General features: G+C 37.5%; 1 protein-coding gene across 2 annotated transcripts in view; it reads left to right on the top strand.

Annotated features, from left to right (window-relative positions):
* The window catches only part of SLC13A1 (solute carrier family 13 member 1), an 84,132-nt gene that overhangs the window by 18,018 nt on the left and 43,840 nt on the right, over positions 1 to 22,274 (top strand). For both annotated transcript variants that reach the window (XM_087969376.1, XM_087969375.1), the window contains exon 2: positions 21,929 to 22,053. In XM_087969376.1, the coding sequence (XP_087825502.1) occupies positions 21,955 to 22,053 (99 nt within the window). In that variant the 5' untranslated portion in view covers positions 21,929 to 21,954. The remainder of the gene's footprint in view (positions 1 to 21,928; positions 22,054 to 22,274) is intronic.

The raw sequence follows: 22,274 nt of genomic DNA, 5'->3' as shown, positions 1-22,274 counted from the left end.
TTTACTTTTTCTGAGATGCAGCTAGAGACTTTTGCTTTGAATGAGGGTGGATTTGTTGGAGCCCTGACAGCATTTACATCAACCGATCTTCCAAAAATGGACTTCTTGCAACACAACTTTGAAGCACCAATGTTGTTGCTTCATCCTGAAATACAGCAAAAAGTAATAATAATCCCGTTGGCTTTAAGTTTGAATTTAATACAACTCCCCAAAAGAACAAAGACCATAGAAGGGTAAACTAAGGGGATAAAAACTACCGTGTTTCTCATATAATAAGTCCGGGTCTTATTTTTTTTTTGAGCCCCGAAAAAATGGCTAGGCTGTCTTTTCGGGGGTGACTTAATTTCCCCCCCCTTGCATCTTTGGGCGGGCGGGCAGCGACGGCTTGAATGTTGACCTCGGCGTTGGTGGGGCACTTCGTATCGGGGTCAACGCAGGCAGCACCATATCCGGGTGTGCAACAAAAGTACTTCCTAACGGCAAGCCCCCCCACCATTCCCCCCCATTTCACATGTTTTAATATAGGCCTTAATTTGGGGGGAGGGGCTTAATTTCATTTCATGCCTATAAAACATGCTGGGACTTCCTATTGGGGGAGGCCATATTGTTGGAGAAACAGGGTAGTCTTCTATTCAAGTCACTGTTTAGAAATATCCCCTGTTAGTTTAGCACAATTCAGAGTGTATTTGCTGAATGCATGTGTCTTCCACTAAGTGATAAGGTAGCCCTCCTACACATTTTGCAACCAGGAGGAGAGCCTGTGTGTATTCAGATTAGGGCTACAAAAATCCAAATAACCCCTAGAGCAGGGATCCCCAACCTTTTCGACGCTTGTGGCCCGGTTCCGACATCAGCTGGGCGCCATGCCCGGTGGCAGCGTCAACTGGGCGCCGCCATCTTTTATGACGAAAAGGCGCTTCCGGTGACGTCACCGGAAGCGCTGTTCAATAAAAGATGGCGGCACAGCGCTTCTGGTGAGCTTTTCGGCAGTAGAAATGGCTTTCTACCGGAAAAGCTCACGAGCGCTGGCGCCGCCATCTTTTTATGACGAAACAGCGCTTCCGGTGAGCTTTCTACCCGGAAAAGCTCACCAGAAGCGCTTTTTACCAAAAAGATGGCGGCGCCCAGCAACCAGCGGCCCGGTAAGGGTTGTTCCAAGCCCGTGCACCGTCCGCGGACCGGCGGTTGGGGACCCCTGCCCTAGAGAACAGTATGAGCAGTAATAAAACTATTTCTTTGTTGCCATTAGTGACCATCTGATTTTTATTTTTATTTGCAATTCAGCAAACCAGAAATGGAAGGCCTAATTTAGAGGAGTGTGCACTGAACTTCTATTTAAATAATGTAAGGGGATTTAAAGCATGGATATCCATGTTTCTCTATCCATAAGATCTGCTTTTGGAATGGCTACTCCTACTCCCAGGAGAAACTCCAGCTCTCTGAAACATACAATTAACCTGACTAATGTGACTAATGTGATAATAATTAACTTCAACAATTAATTTCTTTGAAGAAAGATGATAAAAATGCATGAAGGGAATAGTCAGCATGGGCATCTAGCCAAAGCAAACAGTCATGCAATCTGTAATGTTGAAGATAAAAGATTAATACAGTTATTACAATTACTGATTATATATTGCTATCATGACCTGCATGTTCATTTCCCACTAACATTTGCCTGATCACTGTCAGTGGACAGAATACTGAGCTCTAGAGATCATTGGTCTTTTTCACCAAGTTGGCTGATACCTTCCCAATTATCTATTACTTGAAGAGAATATAGTTTGGTATCTGAGTGCAACCAATTAAATGAAGGACTGAAAACTATTCTATCAAATATACATGTTCAAGCAAGTACAATTTCTTAACCTGGTACTGATTAAGGATATACTGCATTCTTTCCTGTCTATCTCTTCTTTTGCCCCATTCTACATCTGAATCGACCAATATGGGAGCTGTTTGTTCTTTTACATTTATTTGATCACAAATGGTGAGAGAAAGAGTAGAATTCTGATGAAAATGGGCGAGAAATCTTTCACTCTGCAAGCACTGTGCAAAAGTAATATGTGATGGAATGTAGTCTTTATTCCCAGGATGAAGGAGCTGTTTTCTGGAAGAATAAGAAGCAACTCAGTTTATAGTTCAGGAGTGTCCAACTGGATGCGGCCCATGGGATGCTTAGATCTGTCCCGTGGAAACAGTGAAGGACTGGCACATAGTGCCTCTGCCAGCGAAAACAGAGCTCGGAAGAGCCACACCCAGCTGAAAATTGGGCCGGGGCCCTCTGGAACTCCATTTTCACTGGCAGAGGGCTAGCAAAACAAACTGAAAACAAAACAAAAGGAGAAATGTTTCCCCCTTTTGCATTTGAGCACCCAAGAAGGGACAGGAAAAGAGAAAGGGAAAGACGAAAGAAAAAGAAAAAGAAGGAAAGATGGGGAGAGAGTAAGAAAGGAAAAAGAAGGAAAGAGGGGAAGGAAGAAGAAAGGAGAAGGAAGAGGGAAGGAAAAAGAAAAAAAGGAAGGAGGGAGGGAGGGAAGGAAGGAAGGAAGATTATAATGAGAGGGAGGGAAGGTCTGAGAGAAGTCCTCCCTTAGCACTTGTCCAGGACAGGTGCCCCTGACACAGGTGATGTTGAGCTGGCCATGCCCACCCCGGCCACATCAGCCCTGGTTCCCCTGAGGTCAGACACAACCCTGATGTGGCCCTCAATTAAATCAAGTTTGACACTCCTGACATAGTTTGCCTGACAGAAAGAGTGAAAGCAGCCCCTCCTCAATGGCTTCCAGAATATATGTTCAATGTAGGGGATACATCTGCTTCAGTTTGGCAAGTTTCTGTCTATAGGTGTGCAAAGTAAAGAACTATGCTGGAAGAATCATATATCATGTCCTTTTGGTTTTTAGAGCCTGATACAAGTTTAAAACAGACCAGCAGTCTCCAAACTTTTCAGCTCATTGATCTCTTCCTGATGTTTCAGATTGGTAATCAATTCACTTTTTAAATAGAAATTGTTCCATATTAGCAGGCTCGAAAACCTGCGTTCTTATTGGTCCAGAAAAGCCGGATCATAATTGGATGGCTTGAACGTTTCCTGATTTGCTCATACAGGGTTTGCTGCGATTGGCTGAAACCAAGCGCGGAAAACTCAAAGAGTTGTCATTGGCTGCCTAGCCGCGGCTAGCTCTATAAGAAGAGCTGCCGCAACTTCCGTTTGTCGGCCGCGAGCGGCAGGGATTTGCGAAGCTGCGCGATCCCTGCCGCGCTAGCCGTTTTGGGGCTCCGACCCACACGGGTACGAGCTAGGCTGCCTGCAGGGGCAGCTGAAGGTAGGGGGATCCGGAGAAGGGACTGGGGGTGTTGCAGACCCCCTCCTGGCCGGTAGAACCCCTTTTCCCAGGACGGCAGCGGCGGTCCGTAATGGCTGCCACAAAGAAGCTGGCAGCCGGGTAAGAATGCGCAGGAGGAAGTGGAGAAAGTGATTGAGAGGAGAAAGTTTTTCTTGGCTCCTAGGACTCTAAGACATATTTAATAAAATTCCTGAAAAGTATGACTTTCTGAATAATACCTGCCAGAAGAGGAAAAAAGTGGCTGCTTGAAGGTGCTGAAAGGATAGCTTTCCCTCTTTTCCTACGGAATAAATAACTGGATATTAAGAAACCTAGTTTTTAGGTGGAAATTGGTTTTAAGCGATGAGTGGGAAGAGAGAGGATTAAAAAGAAAATATTTGTATGCTAAGATTTTGTTGGAGCAGATGCCTTAAGGATTTGAAGACTAGAATATATTGTAATAAGATTTTAAACAGATTTGGACTTTCTTTCTCTTTGATTGATATTACCCCAGAAGGAGAAAGTGAGAACTCTGCCTTGGTTTGGACTGATTGATATCTTTGGGACTGTTTTATCTTTTTTATTTTCTTTTGAATATTCTGGTTGTTGTAAGAAGAAAGAAGGAGAAAAGAAAAGAAAAGATTTATAATGGCTCTTTCTGTTGAGGAACTAAGAAAAGAATATGAACAAGCAAAAAAAATGGTAAAAATGGTGTGGAAGAAGCTTTCCTTTTCTTAGAAATGGCGCTACTAATTATCAACAAAAATTACAACAGATGAAGACAGCAGAGGAACAAGAAAGAAAGGAAGGAGCCATCTTTAATGAATCTCAGAATTTGATCCAGAAAAAGGAAGAGAGAAAGAAAAGAAAAGAAGAGAAAGAAGAAAACTAAAGGACTTAAGGACTTAAGATCTAAAAAACATTTAAGAAAGGGAAAAATAAAGTGCAAAACCAATATGATGATTGTAAACAAAGGGGAAAAGAAATACGACAGAGAAGGGAAGCCGGTAAGGCAGAGGCTAGAAGAAGGGGGGTAGAAAGGTTTGTTGGGAGAAGAAAGAAAGGGAAAAGGTGGAGAAAAGCTACAATGTTTTGAAATTAAATGGAAAAAAGGAATTTTTATGGATAATGGATAAAGTATAATTTTTTTTTAAAAAAAAAAGATTTTGCAAGGTACATAAGATGAGATGGTAGTATTGCAATGGTTTAAGAGTTGATAAGAGATTAAAATGTTAAAATGTTTAAAAATGATTGGCTTTAAAACTTAATAATAGGAGAGGTTTAGAATATTGTTTTAATTAAAGAGTTTAATAAAATTATGGTATTGATGTTATTATAAAATTTTTATTATAGTATTTCTTTTTAATATTTGGATTTATTGTCTAATTATGCACTTAATTGTGTTGGATGTATTAGTTAGATAGAATGTACCAAGCAAAATCTGATTGGGTATTAGATATTATTTTAAAGATTAATTTGATTAATTTAGGGGAGATAGAAAGGCATCATACTCTGATTAATGATTTCAGGAGAAACTGATTTTCTTTTTTTCATAAGCGATGAGACAAAGGGATGATAAAAAATGGACAAAAGATACAAATATAATGATTTAAACTAAGATGATTAATTAAGGTAGAATTAAGAAGTGTGAAATATGTGGAGAAGTTAATATAGAAGGCTTAGAATGGTAAATAAAATAAGTAATGATATGTAAGATGAGCATGAATATAATTGAAGTCCATGAAGAGAGAGACACCTGGGTCCAAGTTACTTTCCAAAAAGATTTTTTATGTTTTGTGTGTTGTGTGTATATGTCTTTATTGGGGGGAGAATTGGTAAAAACTTGAAGAAGAGCTGCCGCGCTCTAGGGTTTTGTCTCAGAATCTATCTGCTAAATAAAGAGCTGTTGTTCACTACTCACGCCTTGTCTATTCATGGGACCCACCGACCATACTTAACAGAAATAATAAATTCCACTTTAACTAATAGTACTACGAATAACAACTTAGAATAATAAAGGATAGTCCCATTGATCCTTGGAGGTTGATATTCACCATTTTGGAGAACCCCGGATTCAGCAGAAGGATCCTACTTGTAACACTACCGGTTTGGTGATTGCGTGTGTGTGCACACACACCCAATGCACGCGCAGCTTTCCCCATACCAGCTGAGGCTTGCAGCACTAATCAGTTGAGAGAGAGGATAAAGAAGAGAAAAGTGCCTGCGCTTTTCTCTTTTTTTTCCCCTCTCAACTGATTGCAGGAGGCTTTTTTTTAAACTACCAGTTCTACTGAACTGGTCCGAACTGGTAGCATGCCACCACTGGCTGGATTAGACTATAAAAGAACTGCTGATATAGAAACTAATGGATTCTTTTAAATTATCAGTGTGGTGTTTTTGTAAATAATGTTGCATGTAACAAATATGCCATGACTAAAACAGAAGTGAAATACAATTTCATGCTGCAAGCTTATGTATAGTAGTGCCAAGAGGGAATATTTGTGTCCTTGCATTGTTTCTATGCTGAACAACAAATTGCAAAGCAACTGGAAGATAAACAGACGTGAACAAAATAACAAAACTGGAATAAAATCGTGGTGTCAAGGATGGCAGAGGGCACAGCTACAACGGCCAACATAGGCACAGTGGAGGAGAAGCTGGCAGAGGTAGTTCTTGCGTTAGAGCAGGGTGGGAAGTCAGTGCTCCAGATGTGCAGCCAAAGGAACGTGCTGCGTCACTACAACAGGGACAGCAGGCCTTGGACGTGGCTCGGGAGCAAGGCCCCAGCGGGAAGTGGTGGCATAGCTTGTCAATGGCTACTGGGACTGGGGCGAGGCTGGAGCCGAGGCAGGGGTGTGGCCCACTTGGATAAAACATGCTGGGAGGGAGAAGCTGACTTTGCATCTCTGCATGGTAGGGTTTTGCAGCTAGAGCTCAGTGTATACCCTGTCCAGCTAAATAAAACCAGTTAGCTTGCATGCTTGTGGTGTTTTCCTTCCTGGTTCTTTCTGGTCCAGAGCTGGGACAGGCTGATACATGGAATGTTACTACCAATATTGACCACTAAAACAGAGGATTTCAAAAAGTAAACAAATTCTCAGGTTCAATCTTTACAATGGTTAATGAATCAGCATTCATAATAGATTCTGGAAAGCAAGATTTTCTTTGACACTGAGTTGGAAGTAATTGAACAGAAAGCAATCAATAATTTTTGCTCTTTGAACAAGCTAAAATTATAGATAATTTTAATTCTAGACAATAAAGAATAAATGGAACTGCAAAAGTATAGAAATATGCAATTTGGATCTAGAAGAACAACAGACAAGTTAGGAAATAGAAGCTTTAAAGCTAACTCATCAGCAAATAGAACTGACTGAGAAAATAAAAAAAATCAAATGAAAGAAGCAGAAAGAATACAATTACTACAACTAAAACACATACAAACATAAGACTTGAGTTGACTTCTGCATATCAACACGGCACTTCAAGCAATTCCAACAGAATCTATTAAAGAAAGAAATTAATATACACCACTGCTCATGAAACAACAGAATAAGGGAAAAAAAAGGGTTGCCAAAGGCATTTATTAATGGAAAGTCAGAGTGGAAAATTCATTTGGAACAGAAGGTTTAAAAAGGGCAGATTTCAGCAAATCTGAAGAGTCTAAAGCAAGCCTCTGTCAAAAATGAAAAACATGAGCTTAACCTTATATGATGATATACTACCTATGCTATCTATGCTACCAAGTCCATTGTAGAATAAGTGAATTAATAATAGCACAGAAAAGTTAATGATATGAAACAAAATCAAGTAAAACACCATGGAATTAAACATTTGTTCTGCAAATATTTAGGAGATGATAATAAAATATTCAAAGTACCTTCAAATCCTGATAAAGGAAAAAAAGACCAATATTAGAACATTTCAAGAGGAAACGATAGAAAACACAAGAAAAAAGCACAAGTGTTCATTGAGTGGAGTGGGATAATGAAAGAAAATGGAAGATGTGATAAACAGAGAAATGCGGGTCAGAAAGATTGAGAAATAACCCATGATCTACATGGCTTGTGGGTTAAACATCTGAGAAGCCTACACTGCAGATTAAGAACATACCTGAATGACCTTTTGGAAAGAACAATGAACAGCAGATGGCATTTGGTAGAACTGTTGTTGTACAGAAAACCAAGGGAGTAGAACTGTCACCTGAAAACTATAGGCTTATAACTTGCCTGGCTATAACATTCAAACTGTTTACTAGAATCACAGCAAATCTGTGGTCTGCTTCTTTGAATGAAATACAATTCTCTTAGTGGAACAAAAAGAGATCCGCAAAGATTCATGTAGCATAGAAAGCTAGCTACTGATTCACAAAATTATCCTTAAAAAGAAAGAAAAAGAACTCTTTTTATAGCCTGGATAGCCTATAAAAAGTTATTTGACTCACTCCATATGTCTTTAGCTCCAGGGCTTTGAAAATGTCTGGAAATCTTTAGAATAAACAGAAATATTAGAAGATTCCTGGAAATGTTAATGGCTTTATAGGAAACAAACATTATGGTAAAGGAGGGGGGGCTTAATAAAAGAAATAATAAAATAATGCATATCTCAAAGAAACTCATTATATCGGCAATGATTGTGGATACCAAGGCACAAAACAAAGTTCCAAAATGAACCAGTTCTTTATATGGATTACCTAAAACTACTCAGGAAATGAAAAGGTGGCAGTGAATCTCTGTTGGACATTCTCCATATACTTAGTGAAGACATAGGAATGAAATTCAGACTGGATAAATGTGCTAGTTTGGCATTTGAAAGAGGCATGGTTATAAAAGAAGGTGGCCTACACCTAATGAATGGAAATGCTGTGAAACACCTGGCATCTGAGGTGTGATACAACTGCTTAGAATTAATGCAAGTTTCTGATTATTGATCAATCAAGTTATAATAGCTACTAGATAAATGTATATGAAGCAGTCTTAAAAATTAAAATCTAAAACTAAATGTTGGAAATATTGTGAAATCAATACATACTTAGGCAGTCCCTGTAATTAGATCTACTACAAGATGACTGACTGGATCCAGGCTGAATATTCGAAAACTTGATTAGAAAGCAAGGAAACTAATGACCATACATCACATCCTTCACATATTAAATATAACCAGGGGTGGGATTCTACCAGTTCTGTCCATCTCTGTAGAACCGGTAGTTCTGAAGAGCAGCAGACATAGAACTGGTTCTATGTCTGCTGCTGTTTTGGCCCACCCGCCTGCCCAGGCTCTTACCTGACCTTTATTTCCTGCTTTTTCAACCTCAGCTGCTTTGTGCTGCACAGCTGCAGCTGAAAAAGCAGGAAAAAAGGGCTTTTCCAACCGCTGCGCACTTGCATGCAGCATTGCTCAGCTGTCTGGGCAGCTCAGCAGGTCGTAAATTGCACTCGTGCGATTCGCATGCGTGCGTGTGCAATGCAGAGCGACAGAACCGGTAGTTATACCAGTCGGATCCCATCCCTGTATGTACCTTGAAATGCCACCTATAGAGGATTATTGAAAATAAAACTTTTCTGAACAGACTGAATGTATGCAGGCTATACTTATGGAAGTTTATATTATATTTAAAAAAAATCTCCTGAAGAAAGCAAAAACTAATCAGAATTTAAGAACGACAGAATTAAAATTCAAGGTTTGCTGGAAAAGCAAACCAATCCATGGTCAGCATACTGTATGTTTGATGGTGAAGGAAAAGCAGATCAAAATCTGACATGGTTGGGACTGAAATCTGGAACATTTTAAAAAGAAATGGAGAGAACCATGTTGGCAGCTCAAAAACAAGCTCTGAAAACCAATACTATCATAGTTAAAATTCAACACTTTTCTAAACATGTGAAGTATCAATTTTTGATGATTGTTAAATTATCTCATTAATGGCCATGGTAAAGCTCAAAATAATTATAAACCATTTGCTTGCTTGCTTTTTTTTTAATCCCACCTTTATTATTTTCATATTTAATACTTCTTTTCCTTCTGTTTTTCCCACAATAACCCTGTGAAGTAAGTTGGGCTGAGAGAGAGTTATTGACCCAAAGTTACCCACCTGGCATTCATACACAAGGCAGGACTATAAACAATGCCATGATATGGTTTCAAAAATCATCCCTTGGAATTTATGTAAAAAAATTGGTTTTCTCTTTGCTAGGCAGTAGGATCATATGCTTAAATTTGGCAAAAAGATGCCATCAAAATGTTGAGAAATTTCTTCAGAGAAATAAGAAATATCTGGATGTTATTGGCAAGGATGTGTTGTGGTCCAGGTACCTCAGAATTAAACAGAAAAAGTAACAACATGCAGTGTAAGGACTGTAACAGCCACCATGTAGAATAAACAGGCAGAAGATAGAGCACATCCGTGAATATCAACTAGCAATCAGAAGATATGATGAAAATTCTTTAATTTCACAACACGTGGACAGACTTAACCATATTTAACCAAGTGCAGCTTAGCCCTCAAGACAAATTAGCTATCAACACATATCGATAAATATCATCTACATTCTATTCAAAAGAGACAATCAATCTGAAAGACCATAACACCTCCTTGCCAGCAACCAACACCCAAATGAGCAGAGATTAACACCAAGATTAATGCCCACGTATCAAACAATCAAATGGTTAACAATGACTTAATTAACCACAAAGAACACTCCCAGCAACTCTGATAGAGCAAACTACCATATCTAACAGACAGCAAACACCACCCCATTCTAGCACTAATGATATTACCTAGTTGGGTAATGAAACATCTGCAAGGAAACAAGCTCAGAGAGCAGCACGGGCCCCACATTAAGCAATTTATTAACTTGTTGAAACTTAGTTATTTACTTATTTATTTAATTGTTTGCTTGTTTGTTAAATTTATTGGCCACCCATCTTACCTCTGGGTAACTCTGGTTTCTTTTTTCATGATTAAAGACTATCTGAGTGAACATTATGAGCAAGTATGTTGAAATAGCATCTCCTATGCTGAAGGTGGTGAATTTACCTAGCAAATCCGTAACATTTAACTGTGAGGAAAAGTAGTAAATAGTTTGTGGGCAAAATTGAGCACTTTTGAAGAGCGGTATGGTTTGTTAGGTGTGAAATAACGCTATGATTGTATTATTTAGTATTGAAATAATACTATTGCTGAGGCAAATAGTCATAAAATGGTTGGATAATGAGTGTAGATGGTATTAATTGGTAGAAAAATATTTGATTGTTTTTTTAATTATATCATTCTGTAAATGCTTCTGGAATAAGATGTCTTAATCTACTTTGTTGGCAGAGAATTATCTATATAGAAGCCATTTACTACATCAAGAAAATTTCAGGTATCTTTATTATATATACAGAGGCACTTTTATTTGCATAGAAAACTGGTTCCATTCTGTACTTCTAATTTTCCCTAAGGTATATCACCTTTTCCATGATGACAGAATATTTTTTCCTTTGATTTTAAAAAAAATATTTATTATTCTTTTTCTCTAGAAAAAGAGCTAAGAGGCAAACAAAATAATAAAAATAAGTGGTACATAAATATAATATCTGTAAGTGGACAGAGGAATTACCAGTGAATACAGTTGGTGATCAATATACTATTGGTTAGAAATTAGTCACAAAAGAATTCTACTATATTTATTTTTTTAAATGTTAAAAATGTTCATGCTTAACATTTCCCCACCATATGCTGTATTTTTATATTCCATGGTCATAAATAATAATCTTATAACAAAGAGTGTCTCCAAGAAGGAAGATATAATGAAAAGGAATCCATTCATTTTCGTTTACATTTTGACAACCCAAATGAATGCTGTTAAATCCAAATTAGGTGGGGAGACTTGTTATGAAATAAATTGTTGAGTTCATTCACTGAGACAGCTACTAAAACAACTCTATTCAGAAGGGAGTAGAAAAACCTGGACATCTTCATCTCAGGTCTCAAAAGATATAAGAAAAATCCTTTCATTGCCAATTTATTTTGACAATAACTTAAATCGATAGAGGCAGTGTATTAGATTTTTCATATCACCAGAGTAACAGGAATCTAATTTTAGTAACCACCTCATAATCTTATGAGCCAGGGGCTTATTTAGTGCAAATGTTTATGTGTTATTATTTCTAATAACAAAAACAATTGTGATGATTTCTACAAACTACTTTGAAGTTCGGCTCTGTTCAGATCATGGGCCCAGATTGTCTTTATCTGAATTCTGAGCCACGACTTAACCTCAGCTGCCAAATTCAGACAGATTCACAAGAGGCTAAGTTTCATCTCATATCCCTGAATGGAGAAAGGAAAGAAAGGGAAAAGAAATGTCCAGGTTTTCCAAACTTACTACGAGTCATACTCATAATAACAAACCAAGCTTTGTCTTTAAGTCAGAATCCAGAATCCTGAATGAAATTATATAGGAAAGTTCCACTGTAATCACAAAATGCTCTCTGGCCCAAAGGCCATAATAAGGTATTGATTTGAAAGCCTGAAGCAGCTCATGCATTAGTTAGAAGACAACAACACAACATAACAAAACAAAGAACCCACTGAACCCTTGAGGGTGAGTGCCAGGAAAACAATGATGAGCCAACGGAAGAATTGGACAATCCTTAAAGTGAAGAGTCGCGGTACCTGATTGGGCCTTCTTGCAGCCAACTGCTATTGCATTGTGATAGTAGTATATCTGTGCAGCCCTTTCTAATGATGGTGTATTGTTTATTTCTGAGAGTTCCATTAGCAATTTATCTTACCAGGATATTATTAGCTGGATAGAAACCCCACAGTTGAGAAGGTATTGCCAAGAAAGTTGTAGTAAATATGATCATGTGGCTAAGAATCTACAGAATGAGCCAAATGCTTTGATTGGGAGCCCTAAATTGTCAAATTCAGAGAAATCCCAAAGAAGATAAGCTTTTAATTTCATCTCTGAAAGAAGTTGATTCTATAATGGATTTATGAGCTCTCAGAGACTGCTGATTTATAAAAATGTGCCTCTAAACAAAAGGATACTCAGAAAAATAAAATACAGCTTCACATGAAGATTCAGTGATGTCCAAGTAGATAGTTATTTATATTATGCAACATTGGGATTTGTCCTTAATAGTTAACCGGATTAAGCTATTAATTTTATCAACCTTTGACCTGTCTGGAACATTATAAAGTACTGCAGTGCAAGCAAATAGTTGCCCTGGTTGAAATAGCAATTAATAGGATTAATTAACTCCCCTCTTCCAATTTGTATGCACTGCTGTACTTTTTCTTCCCCAAGTATGGAGAACATGATAAGTTCATCAATATGAGAGGAAATTACATCAGCTGACATGGTTGGCAAAGAGCAAAACGTACCAGGGTCAGTGAGGTTGCATATTTACAACACAATTAAAACAATCTAGATTAACTGGTGGGATGAGCCAAAGTTTGATGTCTGAAACAAAGCTGATTCTGCAAGGTACGATTGCCAGGTGACGTACATCTGACTCATAAGAGGAAAGTAGCCTGAAAAAAAATGAGGAAACCATCTGAATAAACTGACATTGAATTGTGTACACTGACTGAATTAACTTGAATTAAGGGCAGAACTGAATAAGCTTTAAACGAATGGACCAACACTGAATTATTTCCTACTTTAAAAAAAATATTTGAATCTTAACTAGAATACAGAATAAATTCTCTTAGCCTCCCAAATAGAAGCATCTTTTTGAGGCATGGATGCGTAATAATTTGCAACCAAAACAAGAACATCCGTAAAAGTTTGACAAAAGGTGGGGGGATGGGAGCCCAATTTTCATAGCTCCAAGTCTTACCTCACAGAACACGATTACTGTTCTCATACTATTTCAACATAAATTAGAGATTATCAACTGAAGTTCAATAACTCTGGACTCTGGAGGGTACCAGATTGGGGAATCATATTGAAAATTATCATTATTTTGAACAACCAGATGGTTTTATTGGCCTGGTAGAAAAGTTTAACAGCATATTATCAGTGTTTTAGAACTTAGCTGATAAAAATTGCTGACAACTTACGCTAAATTGCATAATATGAATGATTTTTCAGTAGCACAGATATGACGCACAATAATGCCAGGGAGTTGGAAAGATACCAATATAGCATTTGTACCCAAAAAGGGACAAAATTTCAATAAAGAAGAAACGATAGGCCTATATCATTATTGATTAGTGACCATTGAGTTGTTCTCCTTCATGAATGAAGACAAATATACATGTCCCAGGATATTGAAAATGCAAAATGGGCACTGGGATCAGAGATTTTCTCAATCAATTTAGCTGATAGACTGCGTATAATTTTGCAAGAGTTTTTTTCATGAGGATAAGCATGATTTTTACCTGAAAGATAGTTAAAGGACAATGTTAGAAATATTTTTTAATATTTGGAAAAACATAATGAAAAACAAAATTGCATTGATTGTGTTGTGTCACATGCAAAGTCATGGAATCAATCATTAACCAATTCACCTTCCACTTAGAGTCAAACAACTTACCCTCCAAAAAACAATTTGGTTTCAGGAAAAAAATTATCCTGCAATCTACAACTCCTACACTGCAAAAACATATGGACTACTCTACTAGACCAGGGTAAAGCAATAGGTGTAATTTACATAGACTTCTGCAAAGCCTTTGATTCAGTGGTACATGGCAAACTACTGTTAAAACTAAACTCTTATGGCATTTCCATATCCCTTCATAAGTGGATTACTGCATTCCTGTCAAACAGGCAACAAATAGTAAAAATAGGGAGCGCTATATCAAACCCTACTCCAGTTAACAGCGGTGTCCCCCAAGGCAGCGTTCTAGGACCCACACTCTTTATATTCTATATAAATGACCTTTACAATCACCTTATAAGCAACTACGTGCTCTTCGCAGATGACAGAAAACTGTTCAACACCACCGACAATGCAACTGTCTTTCAAAGTGACTGTCATTATGTGTCTGAATGGTCAAACAATTGGCAACTCCAAATCTTGACCAACAAATGCTCTGTCCTACACATTGGTAAAAAAATTCAGTACACCAAATACAAGCTAGGCGGAAATGACCTCATTGATGACCCTCACTCTGTCAAGGACCTTGGAGTACTCATATCAAACAACCTGTGATGACCCAGAGTGTAACACAAATGTACCAAAATCCAAAATGTAAATAAATGTCCTTTAATGCCTCCAGTTTGGCCCCACTGTTCAATAATACTCAGTTGGAGATAAAACGTACTCAAAAATAATCTTCAAAAGAAAGCAATATAGTATGAATGTAATGTAAAATGTAAAAACCTAAGCGCCAGAGCTCACTGTAACATTGACAAAAAGGCATTAAGAGTTATAAATTTAATCTTACGAAGCTTCTCCTCGGGAAATATTAAATTTCTAACTAGGGCATACAAAACCTTTGCTAGACCAATACTCGAATACAGCTTATCTGTTTGGAATCCACACTGTCTATCGGACATTAATACAATTGAGCAAATCCAGAAGTATTTTACGAGAAGAGTACTGCACTCCTCTGCTTGCAACAGAATACCCTATATCACTAGGCTTGAACTTTGGGCTTGGACAATCTTGAACCATGCCACCTACGGTTGGACAAAATTATCTGCTACAATGTCCTACCAGTCATTGACTACTTCAGCTTCAACCACAACAATACAAGAGCATGCAACAGACACAAATTCAATGTAAACCGTTCCAAACTTGATTGCAGAAAGTATGACTTCAGCAACAGAGTAGTCAATTCCTGGAATGCATTACCTGACTGTGTTGTTACATCCTCTAAACCCCACTCCTTTCACCTCAAACTATCCATTATTGACCTCACCCCATTCCTAAGTAAGGGGCGTGCGTAAGTGCACCATCATGCCTACCGTCCCTGTCCTATTGTCCCCATTTATTTGTACCTATTTCCTGTATTCTTACTTGTGTTTATACTTATACCTATCATCTTGTAAGCGATTGACAAATCAAATAAATAAATAAAAAATTAAAAAATAAATCTTCTTAGATGCAGTGAAGGCCTTTGGCAATTTGAACTGAGCTTCTTTACTCATTTGAAAGATATAAATTTTGGAGAGAACTACGGGTAATACTCGGCTTGTGATCACAACTAAGTGCAAAATTTATGTTGCTAAGTGAAACATTTGTTAAGTGAGTTTTGCCCCATTTTATGACCTTTCTTGCCATAGTTGTTAAGAGAAGCACCACAGCTTTTAAGTGAATCTGGCTTTCCCATTGACTTTGCTAGTCAGAAGGTCACAAAAGGTGATCACACGACCCTGGAATATGGCAATTGTCATAAAGATGAGTCAGTTGCCAAGCATCTGAATTTTGATCATGTGAACATGTGGATGCTGCAATGGTCATAAGTGTAAAAAATGGTCATAAGTCACTTTTTTCAGTGCCGTTGTAATTTCGGACCAACACGAAACGAACTGTTGTCATTGGAGGACTACCTGCATATAAAATGGGTAAGATCGATTTACACTTCATAGATAACACAAATAATTGTTAATGGAGATTTAACAAAACATTGTAATACAAAGAGGAACAAACAGGGATGTCTACGCTGTTCTCTTGTCTATTTTGGTTCTTGAAGTACTAGAAATATACCTCAAGATGAGAGGATTGTGAGTGTAAAAAGTAAACTTATTACTGGTAGTTAAGGGCTTTTGCCGACGACTTGGTTTTGGATCTAGAAAATTTTTTAATGGGTGTTAAAATATTAATGAGCCAATTAAAAGAATTTGTGCATTAGCAGGTTTTAGAATGAGTAAACAGAAGAAGAAGATGTTAAGAACAAAATGTGAAAATAACAGATTAAACAAAAATGGAAAAAAGTGAAATATCTGGATATCATTACAATACATATGAATTGTACTGCATGTTATTTTATTTAATTAATCAAATTTGTATGCCGCCAATGTCTCCAATAGGTCAGCTCTGGGGGGCTCAATATATTGAGCCATGGAATGAAATATAAAAAGATATTCCTGAGGAACATTTTTGTGGTAAAAAATGAATATCTTGCCTAGAATTTTAGTTTCAGACAACACGATGTATAAACTTTTACTAAAATTTGAAACAGAAGAACAAGGGGGCTAATTTTTTTTTGTTATAATAAACATAGGAAACAGTGAGAAAATATATGGCTGAAAATATTAAAATTCACATTATGTTATAATCTTGAAGAGAATTTTTATAGAATGATGTATCATGGATATATGTCATCAAAGACATTGTCTAGCATTTATAAAGGCACTTCTAATTTATGTTTGAAATGTGAAAAACAAGAAAGGACATTATATCATGTTTGTTGCATGTGTTAAAAAAAAACTAGAAAATTTTGGATTCGAATACTTATGTTGATTCAGGAATTTCAAAGATTGATATACAATTGAGGTTTTTGTTTTTGTTTAGGAATTCAATGACAAAGTTGGAAAAGAATGATGGAATTTTGTACATGATAACTACAGCAAAATTATTATATATGTACAAAGAAGGAAAAATTTGGCATTAAAGGTTTTTTTTAATATTTTAATGTGTAGACAGGATAGATTATAGAAAGAGGACAATTATGTTGCAACTATAAAATAGCTTTTGTAATGATACTTACAGCTATCATATTTTTGTAATTGATACAGCAATCATATTTTGGAAATTAGTACTCGTAAAAATTAAACCAACTATCTGCTACCACATCCAATCTATCCTAACAAAATAGTGCTTGCTTTCTATTTGCTATTCAGATTTAATTTGAATTTAATAGCTCTATCATATATCTTGTTCTGTAAGTAACACCTTAATCATTTACAAGTGGAGCTATGGAAATATTTTAAAGCATACCACATTCTTCAGGCATAAAAGCAGATTGGCTGTATGTATTACATTTTTAATTCAACTTGGTGGCTACTGCATATCTTTGAACAGGAAGAATCTTATGTGCTCTTATCTGCTCCTTCACACATATTGCACTGAGTTATTTTGATTGTGAAAGCCATTTTCATTTCAGAGCAATACAAGTATAACAAGCAAGCAAGCACATGCAATTTGGGTACATGCAACATAATTTAGGCTTATCTCCTGGTGTAAAACAGACATGATGGTTTATTTAATATGCTCTAGATCAGAGGTCTCCGAACCTGGCAACTTTAAGACTTGTGGACTTCAATTCCCAGAATTCCCAGAAAGTCTGAAAGTTGCCAAGTTTAGGGAACCCTGCTCTAGATAAAAGAAATAACACATTTCCTAATATGTGAAACCTATACATCTTACATTCCTACTTCCTATGTAGCAATCAGTACTAATCCTGTACAATGGAGAATGACCCCAATCTGTACTTTCTGAGCATTAAACAGAAGCCTACCAGACATTTTCTTACTTTCTTATACAGAGGTTTCATAATTAAGTAACACCACTTATCTACCATCCATCATCTCACATCATTCTACATTCTCCTACATCTTATATCAGCAATGGATTAATGAGCTAACATGATCCTGTAAGATTCATCCAAAAGGTGGGTGATTGTAGTAAATGCACACAGGGACTGATCTATAATGCTATTTTATTTTTATTTATGTTATTTGTCAATAGCTTACAAGATAATAAACATAAGTATAAATACAGGAAATGAGTACGAATAATTGGACAGGGATGGTAGGCACGATTGTGTGCTTATGCATGCCCCTTACATACATCTTAGGAATGGGGTGAGGTCAATAATGGTTAGTTTGAGGGGAAAGGAGTGTGTGTTTGGGGATGTGACAACAGAGTCTGGTAGTGTGTTCCAGGCATTGACCACTCTGTTGCTGAAGTCGTATTTTCTGCACTCAAGTTTGGAGTGGTGTACATTAAGTTTATATTTGTTGTGTGCTTTTGTATTGTTTCAGTTAAAGGTGAAAAAATCATTGATTGGTAGTACATTAAAGCAGATTATTTTATAAACTCTGCTTAAGTCAAATCGTAGGCGGCATAGTTCTAGGTTGACCAAGTTCAAAATCTCAAGCCTGGTGGTGTAGGATATTCTGTTGCAAACAGAGGAGTGTAGTACCCTTCTTGTGAAGTATTTATGGACATGCTCAATTGTATTAACGTCTGATATACAGTGCAGATTCCAGACAGCCGATCTGTATTCAAGTATTGGTCTAGCAAAGGTTTTGTATGCCCTAGTTAGAAATTCAATATTTCCAGAGGAGAAACTTCTTAAGATTAGATTTACAACTCTTGAAGCTTTTTTGGCAATGCTGTTGCAGTGAGCTCTTGCACTTAGGTCACTAGATATGAGTACTCCAAGCTCCTTGACAGAATGAGGGTCATCAATGAGGTCATATCCACCTAGATTGTATTTGGTGTATTTATTTATTTATTTGGGGCTTTACCTAAGGGGTAAATCCCACTATTGTGGTGGTAGACCCATAGGCTACCCTGTAGTTCATGATAGCAGGATTCCAATATTTGAGGGGCTGCCACAAAGAAGATGGTGACAACCTGTTCTCCAAAGCACCTGAATGCAAGACAAGGAGAAATGGATTGCAGTGAATCAAGGAGAGAAGCAACCTAAAAATAAGGAGAAATTTCCTGACAGAACAATCAATCAGTGGAACGACTTAATTCCAGAAGTTCTGGGTACTCCATCACTGGAGGGTTTTTTAAAAAAGAGATTGGACAGACATTTATCTGAAATGGTATAGGGCCTCTGCTTGAGCAAGGGATTGGACTAGAACAGTGGTCGCCAACCAGTGGTCCGTGGCCCACCGGTGGTCCACGAGAAAATTTTGGTGGTCCACAGAGCTCCCCCCCCCCAAAGCAATTAATCCAGGCTGCATGGGAATACAAGGTTGCGCCACCCACATGGCCCGTGGGAACCCTCCCTGCCCATTCACTCCTTACCTGGCAAACTGGCCTGCTAAGTTGCTATTTTTCTTTTTTTTTCCCCCGACCATCAGCTGTTCTGCTGTGCTGGGAGATTTAGATTAGCTAGAAAGCAGGAAATGGTTGGATTTCTTGCTTTCTAGCAAATCTTTAGATTTTCTGCTCTGCGAACCTCCCTTAGGACTGAAGGTTCTATTATTCAGTGCAGACTCAGATAGCCAATAGCAGAAACACAGATCTCTAAGTGAATCTTTTGGGTAAAAGTTGTTCTTTTTTCATAAAAAAATTCAATATTTATATACATGGTGTGTTGTGAGTTAATTTTGTGAGTTTGCTTGCTAGCAAATTATAATGTGACAGACACAGGTAGCCGATGGCAGAAAGATAGATCTCTGAATCTGTGATTCTGTGAGCAACTCAATCTGCCTGCCTGCTTTGCCTGATTTGGGTAAAAGTTGTTCTTTTTTAATAAAAAATTCAATATTTATAATATTTGCATACAAGCCATGCCCAGCCAGTCACATGACCACCAAGCCACACCCACAAATTAGGCCATGCCCAAGAACTGGTTGTTAATAAATTTGAATCCCACCTCTGCCTCTGTGTGTTTGTGTGTGTGTGTATTTGAGAGAGAGAAAAGGAAAGGGAGAGAGAGAGGTTAGATCAGATCTCTCTCCCTCTGTGTCTCTCTGTCTCTCTGTCTCTCTCTCTCTCTTTTCCAACAATGTCAGCAAACCACCATCAGTCAAAATTCATATTAGTGGTCACCGGGATTTAAAATTAGGAATTTGGTGGTCCCTGAGGTCCAAAAGGTTGGCAGCCCCTGGACTAGAAGACCTCCAAGGTCCTTCCAACTCTGTCATTCTTTTCTGTTTTTTGTTTTGTTTTGATTTGTTCTGTTCTGTTTTCTCTGTTCTGTTCACCTAAACATTTCGGGGAGCCAGAAGTTGATTTGCTTATTACAGTATTTTGTTTTCCTATTTTTTTAACAAATTAACCTTGACATATTTGCTGCATGTATTGTTTTTTTTTAAAAAATATTTTTATTGCAATGATTTTCCTTAAAGCTTTTAAAAAATATTTTCCTGCAAACTGTTCTGTGTTCCCCTGGAAAAGTAGTTTAGAAATAAAACAAATATATAAATTTCCCGTAGGACAGGTTTTTTTTGCTATTTTTGTAAAGGATGGGACCATTAGATCTGGCATATAAAAGTTCAGATGAGTACATGATTGCAGCAGAGATATAGAAAACATTTAAAAGTCATCTGGATTAAAAAAAAAACTTTTAAAAAATTAAATTGTAAAATAAGTGTATCAAGCCTCTATTAGGTTTAATTTTACTACACATCAAGCCCATCCCATCCCACCAGTGGTGGGATTCAAATTTTTTTACTAGTTCTGTGGGTGTGGCTCAGTGGGCTTGGCTTAGTGGGCGTGGTGTGGCTTGTTGGGTGTGGCTTGGTGGGTGTGGCAGGGGAAGGATACTGTAAAATCCCATTTCCTCCCCACCCCACTAACCTGCTTCCCAGCTCCGTTCTCCTGTGCAGGGCAACCAAAGAAGACCCAGCCGATCAGCTGGGACTCAGGAAGCAGAGAATAGATGGGGGCAGGGCCAGTCAGAGGTGGTATTTGCCGGTTCTCCGAACTACTCAAAATTTCCGCTACCGGTTCTCCAGAACTGGTCAGAACCTGCTGAATACCACCTTTGCACCCCCACACACCCCAAAATGTAAAGGTGAAAATTCTGTCTAAATTACTATAGTGATTTCATGATGTCACTTCATCATGATTAACAAAAAAAAAAAAATCCTGCTATATTTTTAAAGTGGAGCTGTCAACTGCAAAAAAAAAAAAAAAAAAATTGCATTCCTTCCCACTTTATTGCTTTAATGAATCAGGCAATTGAGATTTACTAACTACAAATGTGGTTCAGTGAACAATCACTTAGATCCTATAAATCATCATAATTTGTTTCCTTACAGCTGAATATATGCCTTAAAGATCTATGGAGACAAATATCTCTAGATTTGCTCTACATAATTCACAAGTGACATCTGACCCATAGTCCTTGCAAAGCATTTAGAAAGTTGGCTTTAGGTAATTTGGCCACGCTCTTCTTCTAAACGGTTTTTTCTGACAAATTTCATAAATTGCCATGGAACTCGTCCAAAAACCATATACTTAAATTGTCTATCAATTCAGGTGGTATGGATAGATATCTGGCACCACCAATCCATAAATATGAAACAATTATTCTAAGCATTTATTTTTATGTTTATCACTGTTTTAATCCCAGTTTATGAGGCTAACCAAAGTGCTATAACTTTAAAGGGCTGCAGGTAAAACCTCTGCTTTAGAACAATCACTCTTCGAAGTTGGTTAAAGTTTTGAAGGAAGAAGCTTCTCACAGCCATTCTAATGTAGAGGAAATCCTGATTAAAACAGTACAGTACAGCTAGGAACCATTTTATCTTAAAAGAGAAAGAACAAATGCAGAGTCTTCACTGGAGAATGCGCCTTTTATCTCGCATGTTAATGTAAACACTGTAACAATAAAGAACAAGATTTATTTTTAACTTGGCTTCACCAAAGCTCTGTTGCAATGACTAAAGGTGACAGTTTAGAGAAATATTAATCAGATACATCTATTTAAAGCGCTATCAATTTTCTTTTTTATTATTTTTCTACAGAAAAGCTAAGTCGCCAACCCAGGGCAATGAAGAGAATCAGAGAACTCTTGGCCTACCGCCGGTTCTTCCTCATTGTTTTTACTCCCCTTCTGCTGCTTCCGTTGCCTCTCATCATCAAAACCAAAGTAAGTGAGAACGGCTGAGCTTTTTCAGGTTGGGTCTGTTTAGATATGCTTGACTGTCCCTGGCAGGGCCAGCATACTGAGATGCATTGGTTGGGAAAGGCTGGGCTGTATATTGACATTGAATTGTTTTTCCTGGCTATATCACTGACATCCGATATTTTATGCTCTATTGATCTCAGAATGAAATTCCGTACAATGTAATAATGTATATGACTTGAAAA

This window comes from Notechis scutatus, chromosome 6, assembly GCF_049901735.1.
Source record: "Notechis scutatus isolate UNSWTSFEM ecotype Mainland chromosome 6, rNotScu1.2, whole genome shotgun sequence".
Taxonomy (NCBI): domain Eukaryota; kingdom Metazoa; phylum Chordata; class Lepidosauria; order Squamata; family Elapidae; genus Notechis; species Notechis scutatus.
Note: the sequence above shows the minus strand (reverse complement) of the source record. Positions and strands in the feature narration are given on the sequence as shown.